Source organism: Vipera ursinii (assembly GCF_947247035.1).
Source record: "Vipera ursinii genome assembly, chromosome: 8".
Classification (NCBI taxonomy): domain Eukaryota; kingdom Metazoa; phylum Chordata; class Lepidosauria; order Squamata; family Viperidae; genus Vipera; species Vipera ursinii.
Window position 1 is genome coordinate 16,555,551 of NC_139519.1, and position 22,459 is coordinate 16,578,009.

The 22,459-nt window shown below is 40.3% G+C and overlaps 1 protein-coding gene across 1 annotated transcript; it reads left to right on the forward strand.

The window, feature by feature from the left end:
- Nucleotides 1-2,509: 2,509 nt before the first annotated feature.
- Nucleotides 2,510-22,009, forward strand: HEPACAM (hepatic and glial cell adhesion molecule; the record flags this gene model as incomplete). Its single annotated transcript, XM_083368284.1, has 7 exons — nucleotides 2,510-2,597; nucleotides 12,541-12,882; nucleotides 14,910-15,191; nucleotides 17,488-17,581; nucleotides 19,479-19,552; nucleotides 20,185-20,255; nucleotides 21,704-22,009. 7 exons carry the CDS (start codon nucleotides 2,510-2,512, stop codon nucleotides 22,007-22,009), a joined length of 1,257 nt encoding a protein of 418 aa, XP_083224410.1.
- Between the last annotated feature and the right edge of the window lie 450 nt (nucleotides 22,010-22,459).

A 22,459-nucleotide genomic window follows, 5' to 3' on the forward strand; every position in this document is an offset into this window, starting at 1 on the left:
CGGGGCTCCGCCAATCAGCTGCCTGGGTTTAAATGAAAGGCAGCGCCTCACTTTCGCTGCTGAAGCTGTTACAGCGGAGCTGATAGGCTGGGTAGCCCAAACGCTCAGAGAGAGTTGGGGATGAGTTAGGAAGGGCTGCGAAAATACAGGCGGCCGCTAGAGGGGACTAGAGAGATTCAGAAAACGTCTGTTGATCGCCCTCTGGGCGTGATTTGGAGTTTTGCAATGCAGCCCGGACTTGAGTTGCACCCCGTCCAATTCAGACGTATGTGCATCTTAATTATACCCTGAGTCAATCTCCTACGGCGTGCAAATCTCAAGTTGCTCTTCAACTGCTCTGACATCTTGGAAGAAGATTCCAACTAATATCTTTGAATTGAATGACATCATATAGCCAGCATTGCCTAGGACTTTTAAGATCATTTGGTATCTAATTGAGAATGGATGTCCGGTGTTGATCTATTGTGCAAGTGAATGGTACACTGCCATTTCCTGGAATCTTTTGCTTCATTATGTGACACACTCCTATCTATTGACAGATTCCTATATTGCTTTTCTTGTCATGTTGTGGTCTGTCTTTAAAACTTCTGCACTGCAACCATTTATCACCATTTGTAATGATTAAGCCATTTCCTCTTAAAAGCTGAGTTGTTTGCTTCTATGAATACAGCATGGAACTGTCCAAATGTTTTGCAATCTACTTTTTATCTGCAACAAATCAGCAATGCCAGATCAGAATGTATTACAGACTTTCACTCTAAATGATATGCTTGGGTACATAAACATAATAAAATAAACAAATTTTAAAAAGATAAGCTACATTTTTAAAAAAAAGAAGTGGGAAAAACCCTCTACCTTTCCAAAAAGTATGATATTTCTAAGGCATTGTCTCCTGTTCAGAGGCAATCTTGTTATTATTTTAGGACAGTTCTAGGAGAACAGTAGTTAAGCAGATTAAACTCATAGATCAAGGTATAATTTTAAAGCATTGGTTCCTGCTGTGAGGCAAGCTTATTATTTGGACCAAAGTTTTAGTTACGGTGTTTGCAATGTCTATTTCTATCCATTTGTATCACCTGGTTCCCTCCACCCTTTCTATCATAATATCTATGAGTTAGGTCAAAGTAGCAGATGACCGTGCCAAATTGTCTCTCTGGAGGAGACAAAATCTTCATTGTAATCCTCTAAGTCTATGCTACATCATGTGCAGTGTTCCCATTTGTACATTGTGGTTTAGTTCTGGGAATGGGATTTAGTTCATTATACAATCAGAAATACTTTTACAGAAAATATTGATAAGCTAATTGAATGCAACTTTCAACAGGATGCTGTATTATCTTTCTTTGCTGTGAGTTCCTGACTCTATGGAGGCACCGTTGCAAATTTCAGTTGGATAAGGTGGTTGTTTCTACAGAAACCTCCAGAAAAAATTGGGGGGTGGGGGTGGAAACCCGGTCTTCAAATGAACAATCTCTCATAGATCAAAACATTTGGAAATGGGCTCAGCATTCTGTAAAAGGAAAGATTCCCAAAGAAGAGAACTTTTACTGCTAGAATTTGGGAGATGAATGCAATAAACAGTTTTTAAGACATCAAATGAAAAACATGACTATCCCCTTCCCCTTTTCTTATGCCTTTCTCTCTCTCTCTCTGTATGCAAAACATTGAAGGCTGAGTAACAGCCTTTGAATAGAATGCCAGAGTTCCCACAAAAACATGGGTGAAGCCAGGATACCTTAATTCATTTCACTGGTAAAGGTAATGAAAGCAAAATTGATTAATTACGATGGATATTTCTCTCCTTGTGTTTAGGAATGTTCCTCTTCAGGCCTCTTAAAAATTATATTATGATGTCAAGTTTTGGAAATGTTTTAGAAAACAGAGGTTATATGTTTCTGTACTTCAGTGCCCATGCTGGGTTCAAGTTAAAGCCACAAAATCCAAGCAATTATTTGTTTTGTCACGTATTGTATTGTTGGTACTTAAAAGTACTTTTGAAAATAAGGTAGGATAGCCTTCTCTGTTGTGATTTAATCTAGTACTTCTCAACATATATGGGACTATGTAACTTCATCTTGATTGGGAATGATTGTGGGGTTTATTCTAGATGAATGTGCATTGGGAAAATCTGCTACCTGCCGAAATCAGAAATGTTGAGTTTCTGGGTCTTTCCACAATTTTAAATCAGGAATTTTCTGTGAAGCTGCCTTTGAAAGTCAGAAACACGGTCTGCGTTGTTTTTAAATATGATTAGCTAATCCTTTGGCATGAAGGATCTCAGCTCACCAAGTCTTAGGTCTGACCCAAAGGAAAGAAAGAAGGGTAAAAACATAAAATCCAACAAACCCTTCCACAACAATCCACAACAACACACAGAGCTCTGTCTATTGAAAGGGGACTTGGCAGAGTTCAGTGGTAGCAGAGCAACTCCAAGCCGTACTAAGCGACGTGCTTGGAGTGGACAAAACATGCTAATTGTGTGTAAGAGGGATCTAAAGCTAAACCCAAAATGAAGAGAGAAAGAGAAGCTTTGTCCCGACTTCTCAGCACTCCGGCTTTCGTACATATCGTTTGCCTTTTTGTAATCTACTATGCAGGTAGGAAACCAGCCTTCTTAAAAACATTTGGGCAAAAGGTATTTGAGCAATTGCTCCAGTGGAAAGCAAGGACGATTCTCTTTGGATGCTGAATGCCTGGAGGTGAACTGACCAGCTTCTAGGCAGAGTCTCAGAATGGTCCAAATACCTACCGTACTCTGACCCTTCACAGCTCTCTCTGGAATGAGCATTTCAGTGGCTGTTTAAAAAAAACAACGAGTTAATACACTGTTCTTTATAGAGTAGATTATAGATCTGTGCACCTCTAAATCTAGGGAAGTCTTTGAAGGAATGCATCTTGAATACCGCTTCTGCTCAGGTATGTTTTTAAAGCAAGGTAGTTTGACTTTCAAGCTATGTAGGTAATATTTATAGAAAGATAATGACATAAATAAAAGGATGGATTAGCAGTATTTAGATTTTCTATGTGTGCGTATACACACTGGAAGCTTGAAGTTGCAGTGAATTTAGCAGAATTTTCTCTTGAATCAATATGTAGAGGAACTGTGTATACTTGCTTATTTGGGCATTAGCTTTATTGAGTTCAGTGGGAGTTTGGCTTCTGAGCAATTGTACACCGAGTGGCACTGCTGATTTTGTGATTTGCACTTCCTGGATTATGGAATATGTTACATTAAGAGTAAGTTGCTTAGGAGTGGATAACTACAAGATTCCCAATTGTATAGTAAAGATACTTTTTAGTAAGTTTTAAAGTCGTCTAGTTAGAGTTGATATATGAAAGATTAACATGGAGATAATAACTACTGCATAACCTATGGCAGACTTTCCTGATTGTGATAATTAGATGGAGAGGATGTGAATTTGTAGGACACCAGCCTGGAAAAGCTGGTAGGTAGGTAGTGGGTGGGTAAATGGATAGATAGATAGATAGATAGATAGATAGATAGATAGATAGATAGATAGACAGATAGATCCTTTAAAGATAGTTATGTAATTACATTGCTCTATAATAAGTCAATCTATAATTTAGGAATGTCACCTATCTTAGACACAGAAAAAAATTGCACCAGATTATTTAATCTACATTTCCTTCCTTCCATGCCTATGTACTTCTTTATTTTTTCTATTTCCGATACTTAGGAAAGGAAACATCCATTTCCAGTTTGAACAAAAGTTTATTCAGCCTTAACATGGTTGTCGCGGGTGAATTATAGATACCACTAGCCACGATTAATCAATGAATGATGTTATTTTAGAAAGTCCCAGTATTCATTAAACCATTATTTGTTGCATTCACAGAACATACAGTCATAAAACATGCATTAGGAGCTACAGTGGAGGAGATGTGTTCATTGAGCTTTTTACACAGGTTGCCAAATTAATGCTTAGGATTTGCGGCTTTTGCCCTTGAAAGAACTAGATTTGTTTGTTCCTATCTAGTCATGAAGAAGGTCAGCAGTTTGGCGGGTCGAATCCCGAGTGCCACATAACAGAGTGAGCGCCTGTTACTCGTCCCAGCTTCTGCCAACCTAGCAGTTCGAAAGCACGTAAAAATGCAAGTAGAAAAATAGGGACCACTACGGTGGGAAAGTAACAGCGTTCCCTGCGCCTTTGGCGTCTAGTCATGCCGGCCACATGACCATGGAGACGTCCTCAGACAAGCGCTGGCTCTTCAGCTTTGAAACAGAGATGAGCACCGGCCCCTAGAGTTGGAAATGACTAGCACGCATGTGTGGGGGAACCTTTACCTTTATAACTAGTCATGAACAGATGTAGTCATATGGTCTGTTTCTTGGGAAAGCATATGGGGGAAGCAAAGAAGCTAGGAAATTTTCAAACAGGTCTCAGGATTGCACCTGAAAAAGCAAACAAATCTAGTACTTTGAAGAGTGAAAGCACAAATCCTATGCATTAACTTGGCAACCTGGAAGATCAGGTGTGTAATAAGCCATATCAGTATATTTCCTCCACTGCAGTTCTAAAACATGGTTTATGGCTTGGTGTGTGAATCCAGAAAATGATGGCTTAATGAACATTGGGGCCCTCTGAAATAATAGCTACATAGGCTGTAGGATCAAGCCTACTCCATTACATGAGATGTTAAAGTAAAAGAAAAAGGCTTTCTTGATTTAAGCTGGAGTCCTGACAACTTCATGGACATGTCCATGCAATTATTTTTGGCAGCAATGTGGAGGTGGTCTAACATTGTCCTCTGACTTCCTAGTCTTTTTTTAACTCTCCAGTGTAGCCAATAACTCTGGGGTTTTCGGGTAATCCTCTATCCTTGTATTAATCAGGCCCAACCCTTCTTAGCTTTTGTGAAGGCTTAGTCAAGGCAAGCTAGATATTGCCATCAGCTAGATAATATATTTCTATTTTTAATACACTTATTATTCCATGCCAGCTAGCTTAGACCAAGAAATCATCAGATTCATTTTATGCAGATTAATGTCTTCTTGTCACCTGGCTTGTTATATTGAATTGCTTGTTTTAATTTGGTGGCATTCCCATCTTCTCTTGGAAATTTTTAAAGGGCTGCCCAACTTTGTTTTCTTTGTCTAGTAGACGATTTGGGGGAAAGGGGCATATGAGGAATTCTGGGAGCTGAAGTCCACAAGTCGTAAAAGGGCCAAGTTTGAAGACCCCTGGTCTAATGCTCAGAAATGTATGCGGGGTCCTCAGTCATTCCTAAAATAGTAGAAATGATGAGTGGGAAGCTCTAGCTCAGGTGTAGGCAACCTCGGCTCTTTTATGACTCATGGACTTCAGCTCCCAGAATTCTGGCTCAGGAATTCTGGGAGTTGAAGTCCATGAGTCATAAAAGAGCCGAGGTTGCCAACCCCTGCTCTAGCCCCATGCTATGTTTTGAAATAGAGCCCTCTTCCCTCCTCAGAAGAGGGAAAAAAAGAACTAAAGAAAATGTCGGCCTTCTAGTCAAAATGACTTTGTGCAGTGCTAGTCCCAATTTAGCCATCATTTTGATCTGACATCTCAAAACTCAAAATGCATTCATTGGATCAAAGAGATTGCCCTTTTCTTTGAGGTAACACTTCATCTGGTTTAGTTAATTCTAATTTAGCAAATGGAACACTCTCACATTCCCAACAGTGGCTGCTGAAAGCCACGAGCAGGTGCATTGCTTAGAACAAGGCCATTTTGGGCCCTATTGAAGCCATGCCAAACCAGAAGCATCCCTATCAGAGGCTGCCTCTGCTTCCTTTGTCTGGCTGGTGATGTTGCCAAGCCTTTCATGTCACTTGATGAATCAGAAATGCTGCAGTTCCTCAGACTACAGCCTTTTAAATTGGAGCCAGGAAGGAGCTAAGCTCCACAACCAAAAGCTTTGTCCTTGGCTCCTGGCAGTCTCGAGTCTGCCCCCAAATGCTGGATCCGATGCCTAGGAGACCAGCAATCCCTCCCTGTTTCCAGCAAAGAAGCTCCTTTGCCCAGGATACAAAATGTACTGGAAGTACACAGCTTTCAAAACAGTCAGCTTGGATGACTGCCAACTGTTTCCAAATGTCTTTCAGTGAACAAACACTCCTGACTCTATTCAGAGTGTCCCAACCCTAGAAGAACTCCCTCAAAAGGAACATCTAGGGGCTAGCTTAGCCCACCTGCAGTGAACCAGAACCACCCAGCTACTTTGTCCTCCCTTCCTCCAGTAGCCTAAAGCTACGTTTCTCAACCAGGCACTCTCCAGATGGGTTGGGACATCAACTCTCATAACAGACAACCAATGGAGGGCATCTGATTGGGGGAAAATAATGGAAAACAAAGTATAGATTTTATTCATTTAGCCTATGGCATTTATAGAGGTCATGCAATCACTGATATACACATATAAGTTTAAATAAAGCATCAGGATGAATGAATGGATGGGTGGATGGATAGATAGATAGATAGATAGATAGATAGATAGATAGATAGATAGATAGATAGATAGATGTTATATCTAGCTATCTCTATCTATCTCTATATCTATCTCTGTCTATCTTTCTATCTTCTATCTTGCTAGATAGCATAGATAGATAGATAGATAGATAGATAGATAGATAGATAGATAGATAGATGATAGATAGCTTAGATAGAGAGATACCCTCTTCAGCTGAGATCCCAAAATGCCATTCATCCTTTCACAACCGTTCTCTCTGACGTCTTTCCTATAGGGACAGAGAAGAAATTTGCCAATGATTCCTTGGACACTGAGATTGACCGTGTCCCAGGTAAAAGCCACACACCAATTCCACCAGGGTCCATTTCTTCTCATTCTAAACACCTGTAGAAAATAGTATTTGCTGGAAAGATGAATCTTGAATTAGAATACTCAGTGTTTTTGAATATGTATGAGAAATGATTTCCTTCTTTAAATATATATATAGGAGGAGGAGATTGTGTTGAAATAAATTTGGATTGGGAAAGTTACTCACAAAAGTGTGCAACTTATTAGGGACGTATGTACAAGATGCGAGCTGGGGGATAGAATTGAAGGGAGTAAGGCAAAGAACAGAGAACGTGGCCACCACCCAGTCATGGAGTGAGATTTAACAAATAAGCTTTAAAAATGGTTCCTTTCCCCCACGCGCTCACTATTCCTTTCCTTCTGTGATAAAAATCTTATACTTTGAGCTTATAAATACGACCCAGCTTTTTCCCTGATTCTGTATACATACGCCACTTGATTTTTAGCTGAACGGCAGGAAGAAAAAAAAAATCTATTAGTAAATAATTCAATAGGATTTAAATTAGAGAGAAGCGTGTGCTACCAGACAGATAGCGGAGCTCTGGCTGGTATGTCATTTAACACTTCCTAGCAAGAGTAGAAAGGCAACTGGTGAGGCTACACACGAGACAGGAGCAGCTACTATCTGAAATTAAACCAGTTTGAGAGTCCTTCTGGCTTGGTTATGCACTCACCAATAAATTAAGAAATATATATTTCTAAAGGTAGAAGGAGCTGTATAGTAAAGTCCCTTTTCCTGTTAGATTTATGGAAGTCATGATATAGCCTGAAAATCTGGTTTGGTGCAGCTGATAAAAAGCACCATAGCTAACCCCTTCAGGGCTCCCCAAATGGAATAATAAAAAAGGCAAAATGGCAGCCGTGATGCCCCTAAAAACAGGTAAAGCTTCAATTAATTACACAATTATTTATTTTTAACCATGCCCCGTGGACATGCAAGAATTGATTCTGCTTTTGGATGGTCTAATTTTTGAGGAGGCTTGGAATAAAATTGCAAACTCCAGTAACACAGTTGCATACTTTCCCTCTCTAATGCAACATTATACATTTTCTCCATTGTACATTTCTGTGCGTTCTACAGACATATAACTTGAGAGCTTTTATGAAAGAAACCTGGTACTATGTCTGCAGGGACTATAAAATTCAAGTCACACAAGGTGAAATATCCATGGAGGTGCGCTGGTGTATCTCTCTTCTCATTCCCGGGGATAAGTATCATACAGCTTGTTAATAAAAATAAAATATTTATCTAATCTGTAGAATCCCAAGGCTACTATTGGCTATCAAGGAACACATGCATTATTATTTCTTAAAAGTGCCCATCTCATCCTTATAATCTATTAGTTATAATGTAATCAATGCTGCCCTTGATTAATATTCTATGTATGGCCAGCCTAGCATTGTGGTGCTTGTTCTTTCGCCAGCATTTCTTGGTGAAATAGACCAATGATTCATGATAAGCTTCTAACTCTGGACTAATAAACAGTGGTTTGAACCCCTCTCTGGCCTGTTCATTTCCTTTGGGTGTTATTTTGACCACAACACTGTCAGTCTTTCATAGCTAGGTTATGGAGCCCAGTGCCTTGGATGGTTGAAACGTCGGGCCGGAAGTTAGCAAGCCTGCGTTCAAGACCCATGAGCTGCTGTGGGGCAGGGTTGAGTTCTTGTCCTTCACTCCAGCTCCTGCTGGGGACATGAAAAGAGCCCCCAACTGGGTCTCCCCAGGGTAACGGTGATGTCACCAGCTCATCCTTTCAACCCAGAAGCGCCACAGTGTTTCTGACACAAGTGCAATATAAACAAAAAAACAAACAAAATAACCAGGTAAAGCAAAGGGGTAGGTCTCTCTGTATGTGAAGAAGGTAGATCTATCTCTCTTCAAGGTCCTTTTGAAACAGACATTGTTATACCCAATACATTGTTTATTGTTGTATATTCATGTTCCTGTCAAGGATGAAACTTTGGCAGCTATGCGCCTCCGTGTTTCAATTTGCCTTTAGCTTAAGCGGGGGAGCAGACAAAATGGACTTGTTGATATGGATTACGTAAGATGTTGGGAGTTTGGCTGGGAAAACTATTATTTAAGTCTATGAATTGGTGTAGGAACCTCAGAGTTAGTTTTGCTTCAACATAACCAAGCGGTGTATTCAATAAACAGTAGGATTTTCAGAAACAGAATGAACCTGGAGTTTTATTTGGATTCTTGAGCTGGATGTTGACCATTCCAGCGGTGGAATATGAATATAGGAGAAATGTTTGCTGAGGTTACCTACAAACATGGTAGGATAAATGGATGGCCATATACATCTAAGAAAATAAATATAAAAAAGCCTAGGTTGAGAATGTGGGAAAGTTTGTGGAAATGTGTGCATACCAGTGAATAATTGAAAGCTAAAGAGGTCCTCAAGCTGAACTGAACTCTGGTAAGTTCATCCATTCAGGTGTGTGTGTGTGTGTGTGTGTGTGTGTGGGGTGGGGTTCGTGAGAGAGTGGACATAAATGAGTTGCCACTGCTTTAGTATATTTTTAAAGTTCTCAATCTGGCACCTAGCTGTCCTTAGCTGATCTCAAAATGCTATCCAGGGTGAAACCTAGTAGTTGAATGTCCTACCTCTAGAGGGAATCCCAGATTGTTTTGTTTTCTTCTAAGAAAAGTTCCAAATAGATCTGAATAAAAGAAAAGCAACATGAATGAGAGGACACTGCTCTGATTTGCTTTTCCTCCACTGTTTGACATTATTTGTTCTCATCCCAATTGCTTTTGTTCCTGTGCTTCTCCCTGATCTGTGCCCCTTCCACATGGGTGCTTTTACAAAAAGGAGACCTCCTCAGAAACTTCCCATGAGGCAACAAGGAAGTCAATTTAAATCAGAAATGTGGGTTTCTGCTCATTTCTTTTTAACCATGTCGTTCTTGAGCATAGGATTTCTTTCTTTTTGTCCTGTTTGGGTATCGATAGATCTGATGACCTTGGAATTAACTGAGTCCGCTCCACGCTACGAACATAGTTTCTAGTTTGGGACTTGATGGTCCCCCAAATGATCCATATTTCTATCAGCTGAAACTGTTCCAAAGACGACACATATGACATTGAATGTGTTTTCGGTCTCAGCCTTGTGCTCACGTAGGTGTGTCCTGGTTTCTTGACTCTCCCTCCATTATAGGGATATACAGGTAGTCCTTGATGCGTGACCAGAGCGGAGCTCAAAATTTCCGTTAAGTGACATATTTGTTCAGTGAGTTTTGACCTTTCTTGCCACGGTTGTTAAGTGAATCACTGCAGTTGTTAATTTAGAAACACAGTTATTAAGTGAATCTGCCTTCCCCATTGACTTTGCTGGTCAGAAGGTCACCAAAGGGGAACAAATGACCCCCAGGACACTTGCAACTGTCATAAATGTGAGCCAGTTGACAAGCGTCTGAATTTTTTGATCACGTGACCATGGGGGGTGCTGCAATGGTTGTAAGTGTGAAAAATGGTCATAAGTCCCTTATTTCAGTGCCATTGCAACTTCAACTGCTGTAAATCAAGGATTACCAGCATCCTGTGTTCCTGATTCCATCTATAGAAACAGAGTCTTAGAAGTCAGTCCTTCTGAAACCTCAAGAGATCCGTACCAAACAATGCTGGACTGAAGAGCTGATCTAAAACAACAGAAGTTGTTCCTCTGGATGAGTTTTGCCTAATATCAAAAATTTTAGGGCAGCCTTTCCAGTCCTGCAGTACACGGCAAATCAGAATTGACACTTATCCTGGTTTCTGTACTGTCAATTAAAGGTTTCTTCCTTTTCATCTCCATCGCTAACTTCTTCAGTTTAGTGTTCACAGTGAAGGGTTTCTTTAGATACACACACACACACACACACACACACACACACACACACGGAGTCTCAAGTAAAATGGGATCAACTTGAAAGACCCACAAGTACCTCTTACATTTCAGATGATATCAACAGAAGCATGGCGAAAGCCACCTTCTGAAAAAGAGATTCAGCAAGTGGTGGGGATGGAGAATAGATTTCAGAAGCAGTTCTTAATTTAGATTGAAGGGCGTTCATCCACCGTTGACTTTTCCGGCAAGACACATGTAATCCAGCTCAATCTTTACCAAAGCCTATTGAAATGAATGAGAGCTTCAAAAAAGCATGTATACAAGTTGGTATCTCCAAACAACATAGAAAGATTCCAGACATATAGAATCTTGGGGTTCCTGGGTGGAGGATGCAAAACCTCTGAGCAAAAGTCTTCTTTTGACCATCTTTTTGTTATACTTGTCCATCTCTTTGTTATCATTCTGACACTAGCCTAAATGTCAGTGAACTCATTCTTTTATACAAAAGGACACTTCCAAGCCAACACTGTGACACTGTCACCGCATTTCACAGTCTCACTTTCCTGGGTGCTAAGGAAAGAAAAGGAAAGTTCAGCCATGTTATATCTTCAACTCTCTTTAGATTATATCAGTCCCGGAAGCTAAGAAAGTGAATTCTGGCAAGTGCCTGAACAGGGTTTAAATTATGTTGCATTTAGGCACAGTGAATTAATAGGTTGTACAGCACCCATCAGCACAATCTAGCATTCAGCCCTTCTGGCTCTTTGCTTGTAGGGTCTCATTAAGGCCTCTGCTAGGGAGCTGCAGAAATCCTGTTAATTAGCCAGTTATATTACCAGTCCTGGAATGAAATGTATAGTCTATAATTAAACAAGCATGCTGTAATGAACACACCATGCAATGCCAACCGTATCCTATGGCATTCATTAGTGTTTACACTCGAGGGTGCTCATGACTGCAACCTAACCAACCTTTATTTTCTATTGAATTTAATTAATTATCCAATGACTTGGTAGATCTCGTCCTTGCTCTTTTTCTCCTTTGTATCAATAACAGAGATCCTTAAGTCCATGTTGTGACGTTCACACAACAAAAGCTCTACTCATCCAATATTGGTCTCTGTAAGCTTCTAGTTAAATTGGTGCTATGATTTTTAAATGAAATATGCACAATGTGGCACTCCAGTTTTATCTTAGGAACTACACTAAGATCAAAAGATGTACACTTACAGAACAGAAATGTACTGGGTCCTCACAACTCAATCCTCTTTTCCCAGTGAGTTGTCTTCTGAGTATGTTGGTCTGCAGCTCCGTCATCCACATTCAGCATAGTCTTTCTAATCAGGGAGCTCTTGATTATAAACTTATCAGTTCTGGATATTCTCTTGGCTAGCACCATGAAAGCATGTTTAGCGACTTCAAATGAGTCAGCAAGAGCAACAGTGATAGCACTTGGAGTTATATGCAGCCCCATAGATTTTACAGCCCTCTCTAAGTGGTTTACAGAGTCAGCCTATTGCCCCCAACAATCTGGATTCTCATTTTTAATTTAATTTAATTTAATTTAATAACATTTATATACCGCCCTTCTCCCTGAGGACTCAGGGCGGTTCACAGGGCAGAATAAAATAGTGAATACAAACATTAAAAAAGATTAAACAAATTGCCCTAGTTAAAAACAATATAAATACAACACTAAAAACCCCCAGAAAAGTTAAAAAACAAAAAATAAAACAACCCCAACACTCCCCCTCAGGGAAGGATGCAAGGCTGAGTCAACCTTGAGCCATTCAGGATCAAACTCCAGACTGTGGGCAGAGTTCGCCTGCAATATTTCATTCTAACCATTGTGCTACCAGAGCTCCTGTTTAATATCGGTTATATTTTTGTTTCTTTTCCTCCCTTAGAGCTGATAGACGGAGTCAATATCACCAGTCCAGTATTACTGATTCATGGTACAGTCGGCAAGCCCGCCCTGCTCTCTGTGAAATACACCAGCACAAGCCATGACAAGCCTGTGATCAAATGGCAAGTGAAACGCAACAAGGCGGTGACGGTGGTCCAGTCCATCGGCACAGGGATCATTGGGAACCTGCGCCCAGAGTATAGAGATCGGATAAAAATCTTCGAGAACGGCTCTCTACTGATCAATGAATTGCAGCTATCTGATGAAGGGACCTACGAGGTGGAAATTTCCATCACAGATGACACTTTTACAGGCGAGATGAACATTAATCTTACAGTGGACGGTAGGTTGGTCTTAGAAAAAAAAATGATTTATTGATTTTTATTTATCTTACGTACATATTAGTTAACATTAATATTCCTTGGCCCAAACAACACATGAATTTATTTATTAGATTCTTGTCATGCCATTATTACTTAATAGGCAACTCAAGGTGGCGAACATACCTAATACTTCCTCCTCCTCCTGTTTTCTCCAAAACAACAATCCTGTGAGGTGGGTTGGGCTGAGAGAGAACAGTCTAGGTAACTGATGATGTTACCTACTTGGTAATGAAATGTCTGCAAGAAAACAACTGAGCTCTAAGAACACCAAGGACTCCTCATTTCATACCTGAGCTACAAATATTCTCCTTTATTGAGAGAGGATGAATGGAATGGAATGGAATAGAATAGAATAGAATAGAATAGAATAGAATAGAATAGAATAGAATAGAATAGAATAGAATAGAATAGAATAGAATAGAATAGAATATGGAATGGGGAATAGAACAGAATAGGGAATAGAATAGAACAGAATAGAATAGAACAGAACAGAATAGAATAGAATAGAATAGAATAGAATAGAATAGAATAGAATAGAATAGAATAGAATAGAATAGAATGGAATGGAATAGAATGGAATAGAATAGAAAATATGGAATGGAATGGAATAGGAAATGGAATATAAAATGGAATAGAATAGAATAGAATAGAATGGAATGGAATGGAATGGAATGGAATAGAATAGAATAGAATAGAATAGAATAGAATAGAATAGAATAGAATAGAATAGAATAGAATAGAATAGAATAGAATAGAATAGAATAGAATAGAATAGAGCTGCAAGGGACCTTGGAGGTCTTCTAGTCCAGCCCCCTGCTCAAGCAGGAGAGCCTACACCAACTCAGACAAGTGACTGTCCAGTCTCTTCTTTAAAACCTCCAGTGATGGAGCACCCACGATTTCTGAGGGCAAGCTGTTCCACTGGTTAACCAGAGTCAAGATCAAAGTGGCAGGTAGTCCCTCAAATAACTAGCTCCTATGCTATGTATGGCTTTATAGGTAACACCCACGCCTTGAATCACAACCAGAATCAGAATCAGCTTGCGAAGTGGAGGTGTTATATGGGCTTATAAGAAACTGTATATCCGTCACTGTTGATGTTGCTGCCTTCTGGACCAGTTGGGATGGCAGCCCCATGTAGAATGCATTGCAGTAATCAAATGATGAGGTGACTAGGGCAGGGCTGACAGTCTGACTGCATAGTTTCTTCCTTGGTGCATACAGAGTCAGTGAGTAATGGACCGTAGGTTTGACTCAGATTGCTGAACCTTTCCTGGAAGGTTATTTAAATCTTCAGAAAGTAGAAATGTAAGAAACTTCAAGAAATTCTATCATGACTGTGTTGGGTATAAGTCAAGGTAAACAGGCTTTCAAGGTTTTGCTAAAGTACTCCAACTATATTGAAGTGCATTGCAAAAGTCCTAGCAATTCCATTTCCTGACCTGGCCTATCTCAAAGAGTTGACAAGGAAAGGAAACCTTCATCCATGTCACTGTATCAGTTCAGTTCAATACTGACATAACTTCCACTTGCAAGTCTTTAAATTAGAGCCCTTCCATCATCAGAGTTGCATGGTTGGAGATTACGTTAAGAAGCGCTTTCAGAATATTCATTTGAGGAACCGGTACAGCGAAAATATAATGAACATTGTTTCCAGCACTGGCCAGCTGAGAGAAAGGCTGGAAATGCCAGATTACTTTATCTTACAGATTAGATCCTGCAGCTGACTTGGGTTTAATTGAAAAAAACAAAAAACCCCAACAAACCTTCACCTGGCATCACTTTCTGCTCAGCAGTCTATATCCAATCAAGGTCAATTAAACAATGGCTTTGTGAATTACTGTCTTTCTCTTGGTGAAGAATCTATAAGGGGAGCAGAAGAGCCTGAATGATTTCACTAAATGCGTTTCCCATCAGCCCTCTTCCTTGTCCATTATTGTGTCTTCAAGACCAATGAGATGCCTTTTTTTCCCTTTGTCGATTCTAGTTCCAGTTTCAAAGCCCCACGTTGCCTTGGCCTCCTCAACTGTGCTGGAGCTGAGTGAATATTTCTCTCTCAACTGTTCCCACAAGAATGGCACTAAGCCCATCTATACATGGATGAAGGACAACAAGCCTCTTGTCAATGACTCCCGGCTGATCCTCTCCCATGATCAGAAAATCCTCACCATCACTAGAGTCCTGATGTCCGATGACGACACTTACAGCTGTCTGGTAGAGAACCCCATTAGCATAGGACAAAGTGTTCCCATAAAACTGACGGTGTACAGTAAGTGTGGGCTTCACAAATCCATACACCTGTCTGTGGTACAAAATCTTGAATGTTAACTATTTTGTTCTTGTTTTTCATTGTTTTATGATAATATTTATGTATATTTTTAATGTTTTTACATCTATTTGTTCACTGCCCAGGGTCACTCTGCGAGAAAGACGGGCAGTCATGTTATAAAGAAAATGTTTTTCCGGAATACTTTTTTTTTTATTAAGTTTTATGCTAAGATAAAAATGAAAAAAAAAATAGGAAAAAAGAGAAAAGAGCAATGAGAGAAATAAGGAATGACTTCCAACTTTCTTTGGTGTAGTAGACTGCAAAAATAATACAACCTCAGCCTTTTGTTACATTTCACAACATTTCATTTCTGTAACTCTAAAATCATTCTAATCACCAAAACCTAAAATCAAAGTTTCATTGTTTTCAGTTCTGAGAAAAGTCCAGAAGCATTTTCCTAGTAGAAACACAGCCAGATAAATTCTTTTCTTTAATTAAAGTAGTCAATTTCACCATCTCTGCTAACTCCATCACCTCTACCATTCACTCTTCATTGTGGGAATTAGAGTCTTTCCATCTTCATGCATATAAGATTCTTGCTGCTGTCAACGTAAATGTTAAGAAAGAAATATAAAGAAAAAGATAATCATGGCGCTAATAATAAGGGCTTGGGGAGTTGGCTAGCTTTTCTGGCAAACTCAGATTAATATAGTGTTCCCTCTTAACGATACTTCAGATTTGGGTTGTGTCTTCTGTTTGTTGCTTTCCTCCTCAGCCTTTGAATTGAGGTAATGATGATTAGTTAAGTGCTGTTTATTGTTTTGAACTAGAGTCTGACTGTTTAATAGCTCTGTGTGAGTCTCGTTTTTATGTGTATATTTTGATCTGTTTGCTACTCTGGAAAGCCTTTGAAAAGACTTTTGCAAATTGAAAATAATAGGGTAATGAGAAAGGAGATGCCGTAGGAAGAGTAAAGATTATAGTGGGATGTAAATCTAAAGAGTAAAACAGGGAAAATTTTGAGTTTGAAATCAGTTTTGACATTAGCAAAGAAGTTTGATACTATTGCCAAGAAAACAACAGTGTCTGCCTGATCAACAAAAATCAAGGTTGACTCAAGGAAGAATTTATTATATTGCTCACTTTGCCTTCTGCTCCTAACCCAAAGGTGGTTTTTCAAACAGCAACTGGACTTTTCTTCCCCCCCCCCCGCCTTGAAGATGTTTCGCTCCTTCATCCAAGAAGCTTCTTCAGAGTCCAGTTGCCTTTTGAAAAAGTACCTTTGGGACAACCATGACCTGGATGACTGAGAATCTCCATAGACTTCTTCTCCTCATTTACATCCCATGACCATTTCTACCATGTGTTGCTTTGTGCAGTAGGAGAAGCACTTGAAATATATAGATACATGTACAGGAAGAGAATCTCTGTCAGATTTTCATCCACTCAGCTTTCCACAACTTTCTTTTCCTATTCTTCCTCCCAGGTACCTATTATTCCCCCTACACAAAAATGGAGAAAAATATCTTTAAATCGAAACATTCTTTTGGTTCAGAAACCTGACCTAACCCAGGCATGACCCCTTCCCCTTGACAGTATCCTACAAAGGAAAGGGGAGCTCAGAAGAATGGAGATGTTTGGCTGGCTTCTAAGCTGGAGTTGGCAGGTAATGCCAAAGAAGGCAGCCAAGTCTCCATGGATTCTCTAAAACAAGAGTGTGAAATATTCCCTCTAAATAAAACTCAGGAGGTAGTTATAAATCAAGGGTAAGGCCAGAGTTGTACAGACTGTAGCCAGATGGCCCCGGATGGTGCACATTGCAAAATGTCTTTCTCTGAATTTTGCATGGTGTGAACTTCCAGTTCTTGAAGGAAACACATTATTTTTGGCAGGCTATCCCTTGCCATGTAAGGTGCTAAGGCACTACTTTGGAAGAATAGCAGCTTATAATAGTCATGGGAAGGAAGGAAGGAAGGAAGGAAGGAATGGAAGGAAGGAAGGAAGGAAGGAGGGAGGGAGGGAGGGAGGGAGGGAGGGAGGGAGGGGGGAAAGAAGTAAGTAAGTTATTTATTTGAATTTTCAGGGGTTCCAGCCTGTTAGTTATATAAATCTATGTACAATATGTATACAAGTGTAAAAGCAGAAACATCTTCCTGATAATTTTCCCTTTTCTCTCAGAGATCAGGAATTCAGCATAAGACCACAGCCTTTTAGTTTAATCCTTTAGGCCAATCTCAAGTGTCACTCTTTTCATTTAATTAATCACATTTCTAATTCAATTTTTGTCTTTTCACAGGAAGGAGCTCCCTCTATATAATCCTGTCCACCGGGGGAATTTTCCTTCTGGGTACCTTAGTGACTGTCTGTGCCTGCTGGAAACCATCCAAGAAGTATGAACCCAAATGCATATTATTTATAACTTAAACATAATGTCCCTATTGGGAAATATAGAACCGGGGCATTATCTACAATTACCAATGTCCTCAAATTTTTCCCAAATGACATGAAACACATTTTAAGACAAGCCATTTAATAACAGCAGATGCTTTAATTTTTGCTTTATTGTAACCTTGGTGAAACTCTGCTGGCTCTGGTGCTGGGGTGTTATCCAAGCCAGGCCAGCACTGCATTTACTTGAGCTGATCTGAAATAATCCTACTTTTCAAAATGATGTCCATCCTGTTGAAATGCACCCTTTGTTCTGTTTTTCCCAGCAAAATCACGAAGGGAAATTATGGATTTAGCTTGGAACAATACTTAATTAAGAAAGCATGCTTTTAGAAGGCATTTAGCAGTGCAGTCCAAGGTATATTTAATAAGACAATCCTATGAATCATGTTGAAGGATCAGCCAACAAGAGAAACAAAATTGGGGTTCAAAGATCCATTTTGCAAAACTGTTTTGTTTTTTTTAAAAGTCATTTTCACCATTGCTTGCTAGATTTGTCACTTCTCATTGCTTATATCTCTTCAGCAAAAGAGATATAAGCAATGATATAAGCAAAAATGTACAGCCGGCTGCTTTATAAGGTTATACATATAACTGGAACAAACCTCAGATCCTGAAGTAGAAAAGAATAATTTAGCCCAAGTCTTTCTTTTCCCTGGATTAGAGTAGATAGATGTGAAACTGCTTCCTGATAATGCACATTAGTGAAATACTGGATCAAATCAAATCCTTTGATGATGATCAAAGATCAGAGCTCTGTATAATAATATTTCAGTTATTGAGAAGTAGCCTAAGTTTTCAAAATAGGAATTGTAAATGAAATCAAAGTTAGCTGAAGAAATCAGCAGTTCTCATGTCTTCATTACAACTGGACAATAGATGGCAACATTCCTTTGCTATATCTTGATCGGTGTCCCACAGCAGCAGTGTAAAACTTATCTGTTTTGTAGGATGGGTGAAGGTGCTAGATAGGGTTCTGGAGACAGTCTATAATAATCACAAACAAGGACCACATACTGAACTGCCTTGTTTCTCCAGAGCCACAAGGCATAGGGATTTTGTTATGAACTCCACAATCAACTTATTTCTTCAAAACTCTGGAGCATGATAGATCAGACCCATCCTTGCCTTCTCCAGAGTAGACCGTTAGTCTCTGCATCATTGCAATTGCTGAGATTAGTACTGTTTGAGTTGTCCTTAATAAGAATCCATAGTTCTTATAGCTCAATTCCTACAATTTATCTTAATGAGAGCTTCTTCATGAGCCTCCCAAAAAGTTGGTTAAAGGCTCTTACACAAAAGGTAAGACCTTTGGCTCTGTACCCTGCACCAAGATTTCCCCCCCTCATTTTTCTCCAGTATTTTGTTAGCAGTATGGGATATATAAGCAGATACTGGGAACTAGTGGAAAACATATATGAGAGACTGGATGAGAGAGTTTCTTAACCCTCCCCACCGCATTAGTTGGTCTTTCTAGTTGGTGTAACATTGAGCAAACCTGGATAGAGGGCAGCATATAATAAGTCAGGCATTTTCCACATGTCATCGTGGGACACATTTTGATCAGCTTTGTTGGAAGCTGAAATGCCAGTTGTCCACTGTATGTGATATCTCACCCCTAGGATGTCAAGATGGCTTTACCCAGTGCTTTTTTTTGTAAAAGAAAAAGGTGCCGGAACTCACACATGTCATACAGCCCGCCTTGCCCACCCTACAAGGTTCCATCCAGAAAAGGTGCCGGAACTCTGTTCTGAGCGTTCTATGACAAAAAAAAGCCCTGGATTTACCATAACCAAGCAAAATTACTAAGGCAAGCTCTTGGGTTCTCTTTCATTACAGGAACAAAAAGAAACTAGAGAAGCAAAGTTCCTCAGAATATCTGGATCAGAATGACGAACACTTCAAACATGATGGTAAAACAATTCACCCCATCCCAGACTGTTATCTCTCTATGATGCTTTCCAGATGTGCAGGATCACAATATCCAGAATTCCTAGTCAGCGTATTATTGACAACCCATCTTACTAAGGTCAGGCTGGGCCCCAAGTTTACAGAACTTTTCAGTGAGGTTTACACAAATGTATAGTGGATGGTTCTTATCAACGAGCATGAAAAATGGAACCTTGCTTTAATTTGGAGACGCTGGGTTTATGCTGCTGAAAAAGCAAAGGAAGAGACAGGCTATTTTAGACAAATTCAATGGAAGTAACCCAGTCAAGAACATTAAATTGAGTCAACGAGAGCACCATAAGCCAGTAGAGGTCAAGGCAAGCTACTTGACTGCAGATTCAGTCTTGGTAAATAGAGGTGCAGATCAGCCCCAAACACAGATATATATTAACCGAGCTGGCCAAAGAGGTCTCAGGAAAGGTCTACAACCAACAGAGATCTTAATGCAATCATGCAACTTGGTCTTTTACCGACAAGGTCCTTCAAAGCTAGCTACCTATCACTGGCACATTCCCAACTAGTTCACAGGAACTGTTTTTACACATTAAAAAGACCCTAAAACAATTCCGATTTCCATTTTTGCTTTATTATGCAGTTGAGGTCGTTCCTAGAAGCAGTGAACGCGAACGCAAGAATCCGGTGGCTTTGTACATCCTGCAGGACAAGGTATATCTCAGGCTTTGTGGTTTGGGGACAGCTTTTAACTGACACGTCAACAGTTGACCTTCATACAGACGGTATGGACAAGCCTACGGAAAGATTCAGCATCATAAAGTGATGTCTTCCAGGATTAATGGAAAAGATTGTGTCCGATCTCTCTTTGCTGTTGGAGATGACCTCGTTTCCCTTGGAGGTTTTTAAGAAGAAATTGGACAACCATTTGTCTGAAATGTTACAGGGGTTCCTGCTTGAGCAGGGGGTTGGACTAGAAGACCTCCAAGGTCCCTTTCAACTCTGATAGTCTGTTATTTAATATTAATAATATAACAAACCATTCCCCTGATTTATTTACTTATTTAAAGAACTGATATAACCGGCTGAATCAGCTAGTGATCTCACCTAGTAAGCAGCTCAGAACAATCAGCAAAAAGCAATGGAACAAAAATAAAATATCTTTCCCACTTCCAACCAAACTGCTGACTTCCTGACAGCCCCATCCTAGCCCAACATTTAGGGGGAAAGCCAGGTTTTTCACAGCCTTCTGAAAGGCTAAAAGGGTAGAGGCCCCTCAAATCTCAGTTGTAAGACTATTTCAAAGGGCTGGGGGGGGGTGGCTACAGAGAATCTAACTGTAGATTATGTCTCAAAGGTGTTTCTGTGTTCTGTGTTCTGGGCCTGTTTCACTTGAACTGTACCACGTGTCTTTGAATGCTGTTTGAGATTGCGTAGTCGGGGAGTCTGTGTAACGGTCGCTGGCTCCTCAGACAAGCAGTCTCCAGGACGTCCATTGGTTGGCTTGGCTCTAGGGCGGCAATAGGCTCCTTCAAACCAATTGGCCGCCACCTAGTGGACAGCAGTATAAATAGCTGTGTAGAAGCCTTGGTTACTAGTTCAGTTCCTGTTATTCAATAAAGCATGTTCCTGCCTGAACTCTCTTGCCTCGTCTCCTGCTTGCGAAGAGCCCAGTACACAACAGTGTTTTTTTTCCCCAAAAGGCAACTGGACTTTGTTGTTGTGTTGCTCCCTTTGAAAACATTTCGCTTCTTATCCAAGAAGCTTCTTCAGCTCTCAGCGCACTTCTGTTCAGAACAGAAGAAGCTTCTTGGATGAGAAGTGAAACATTTTTCAAAGCAAGAAAGCCCAGCTGCCATTTGGAAAAAGCACCTTTGGGACCTGGGTGATTGAGAATCTTCATAGACAACTGTAAATTTCCCACACATGATATTTTAGTAGTGGTGACATACTGCTTTTCCTCTTAAAGGAAGTGAATAGTAAAATTTCAGAAGTTAATTTGGGAGCCTGGATCATAAATGAACGGGATGCGCAATTGCCTAAACACTAATAAATCCATGGATTCAATCTGCTTTTCTAACAGTGGTCACCATGCATGGGGATCATTTGAGTCTATTCAATATTTCTGATTACAACTTGCTGTATCTTTCTCTTTCTCAAAGGACTCTCCTGAAGCTGAAGTGGAATCCGTGCCTGACTCCAGGGAGGCCATTCAACCGTCACCACCCAGTTACTCCAGTTCTCCACCTCCTCCTGCAAGGTCCCCTGGACTGCCTGTTTGGGCTGCCCGGAGACATCATCGCTCCCCTGCCAGGTCTCCGGTCACTTCCAGAACACAGAGCTCCCCCCCCAGACCCCCAAGCTCACCTGGGCGGGCCCCAAATGCCACTCGCTTGGTTCGGACTGCTGGGCCTCATCTGATCCGAGAGCAGCAGGGGGAGCCCAACACCATGGAAATCAATGCTTAAAGACAGCTGGCAGAGTGTATATATGTGCCTGTGTATACAGAGACAGCTCCCTTTCCTGTGACTGTTTCCAGAGGTAGCAGTAAGTCAACTCTAAGCATTTCTGCACATGCTCATGGGTTTTGCCTAGTAAACGGAAGAAGTTTGGATCCTGCTTCTAGATTAAGAGTGTTTCCACTGATTGCTTGGACTTGCCTTAAGTAATTATGGTAGGTTTGATGCTCCAAGTTCTGCATGTTTCAAAGGGCACTAACTTGCTATCTGTAACATCCGCCAAGCAGCGTACCATTATTGCTTCAGCTTTTTTTTTAAATTTGCAAAAATGACGAGGACCAACTAGCAGCCATAAAACCTGGTGATTCCATCCAGACTTTGTGAGACTTGTGAATGTATTGCTAACAGGTTGGAGAATTGGGAGAATTGCACCTAGCCGAAAGAATGGTAAACCTTAGC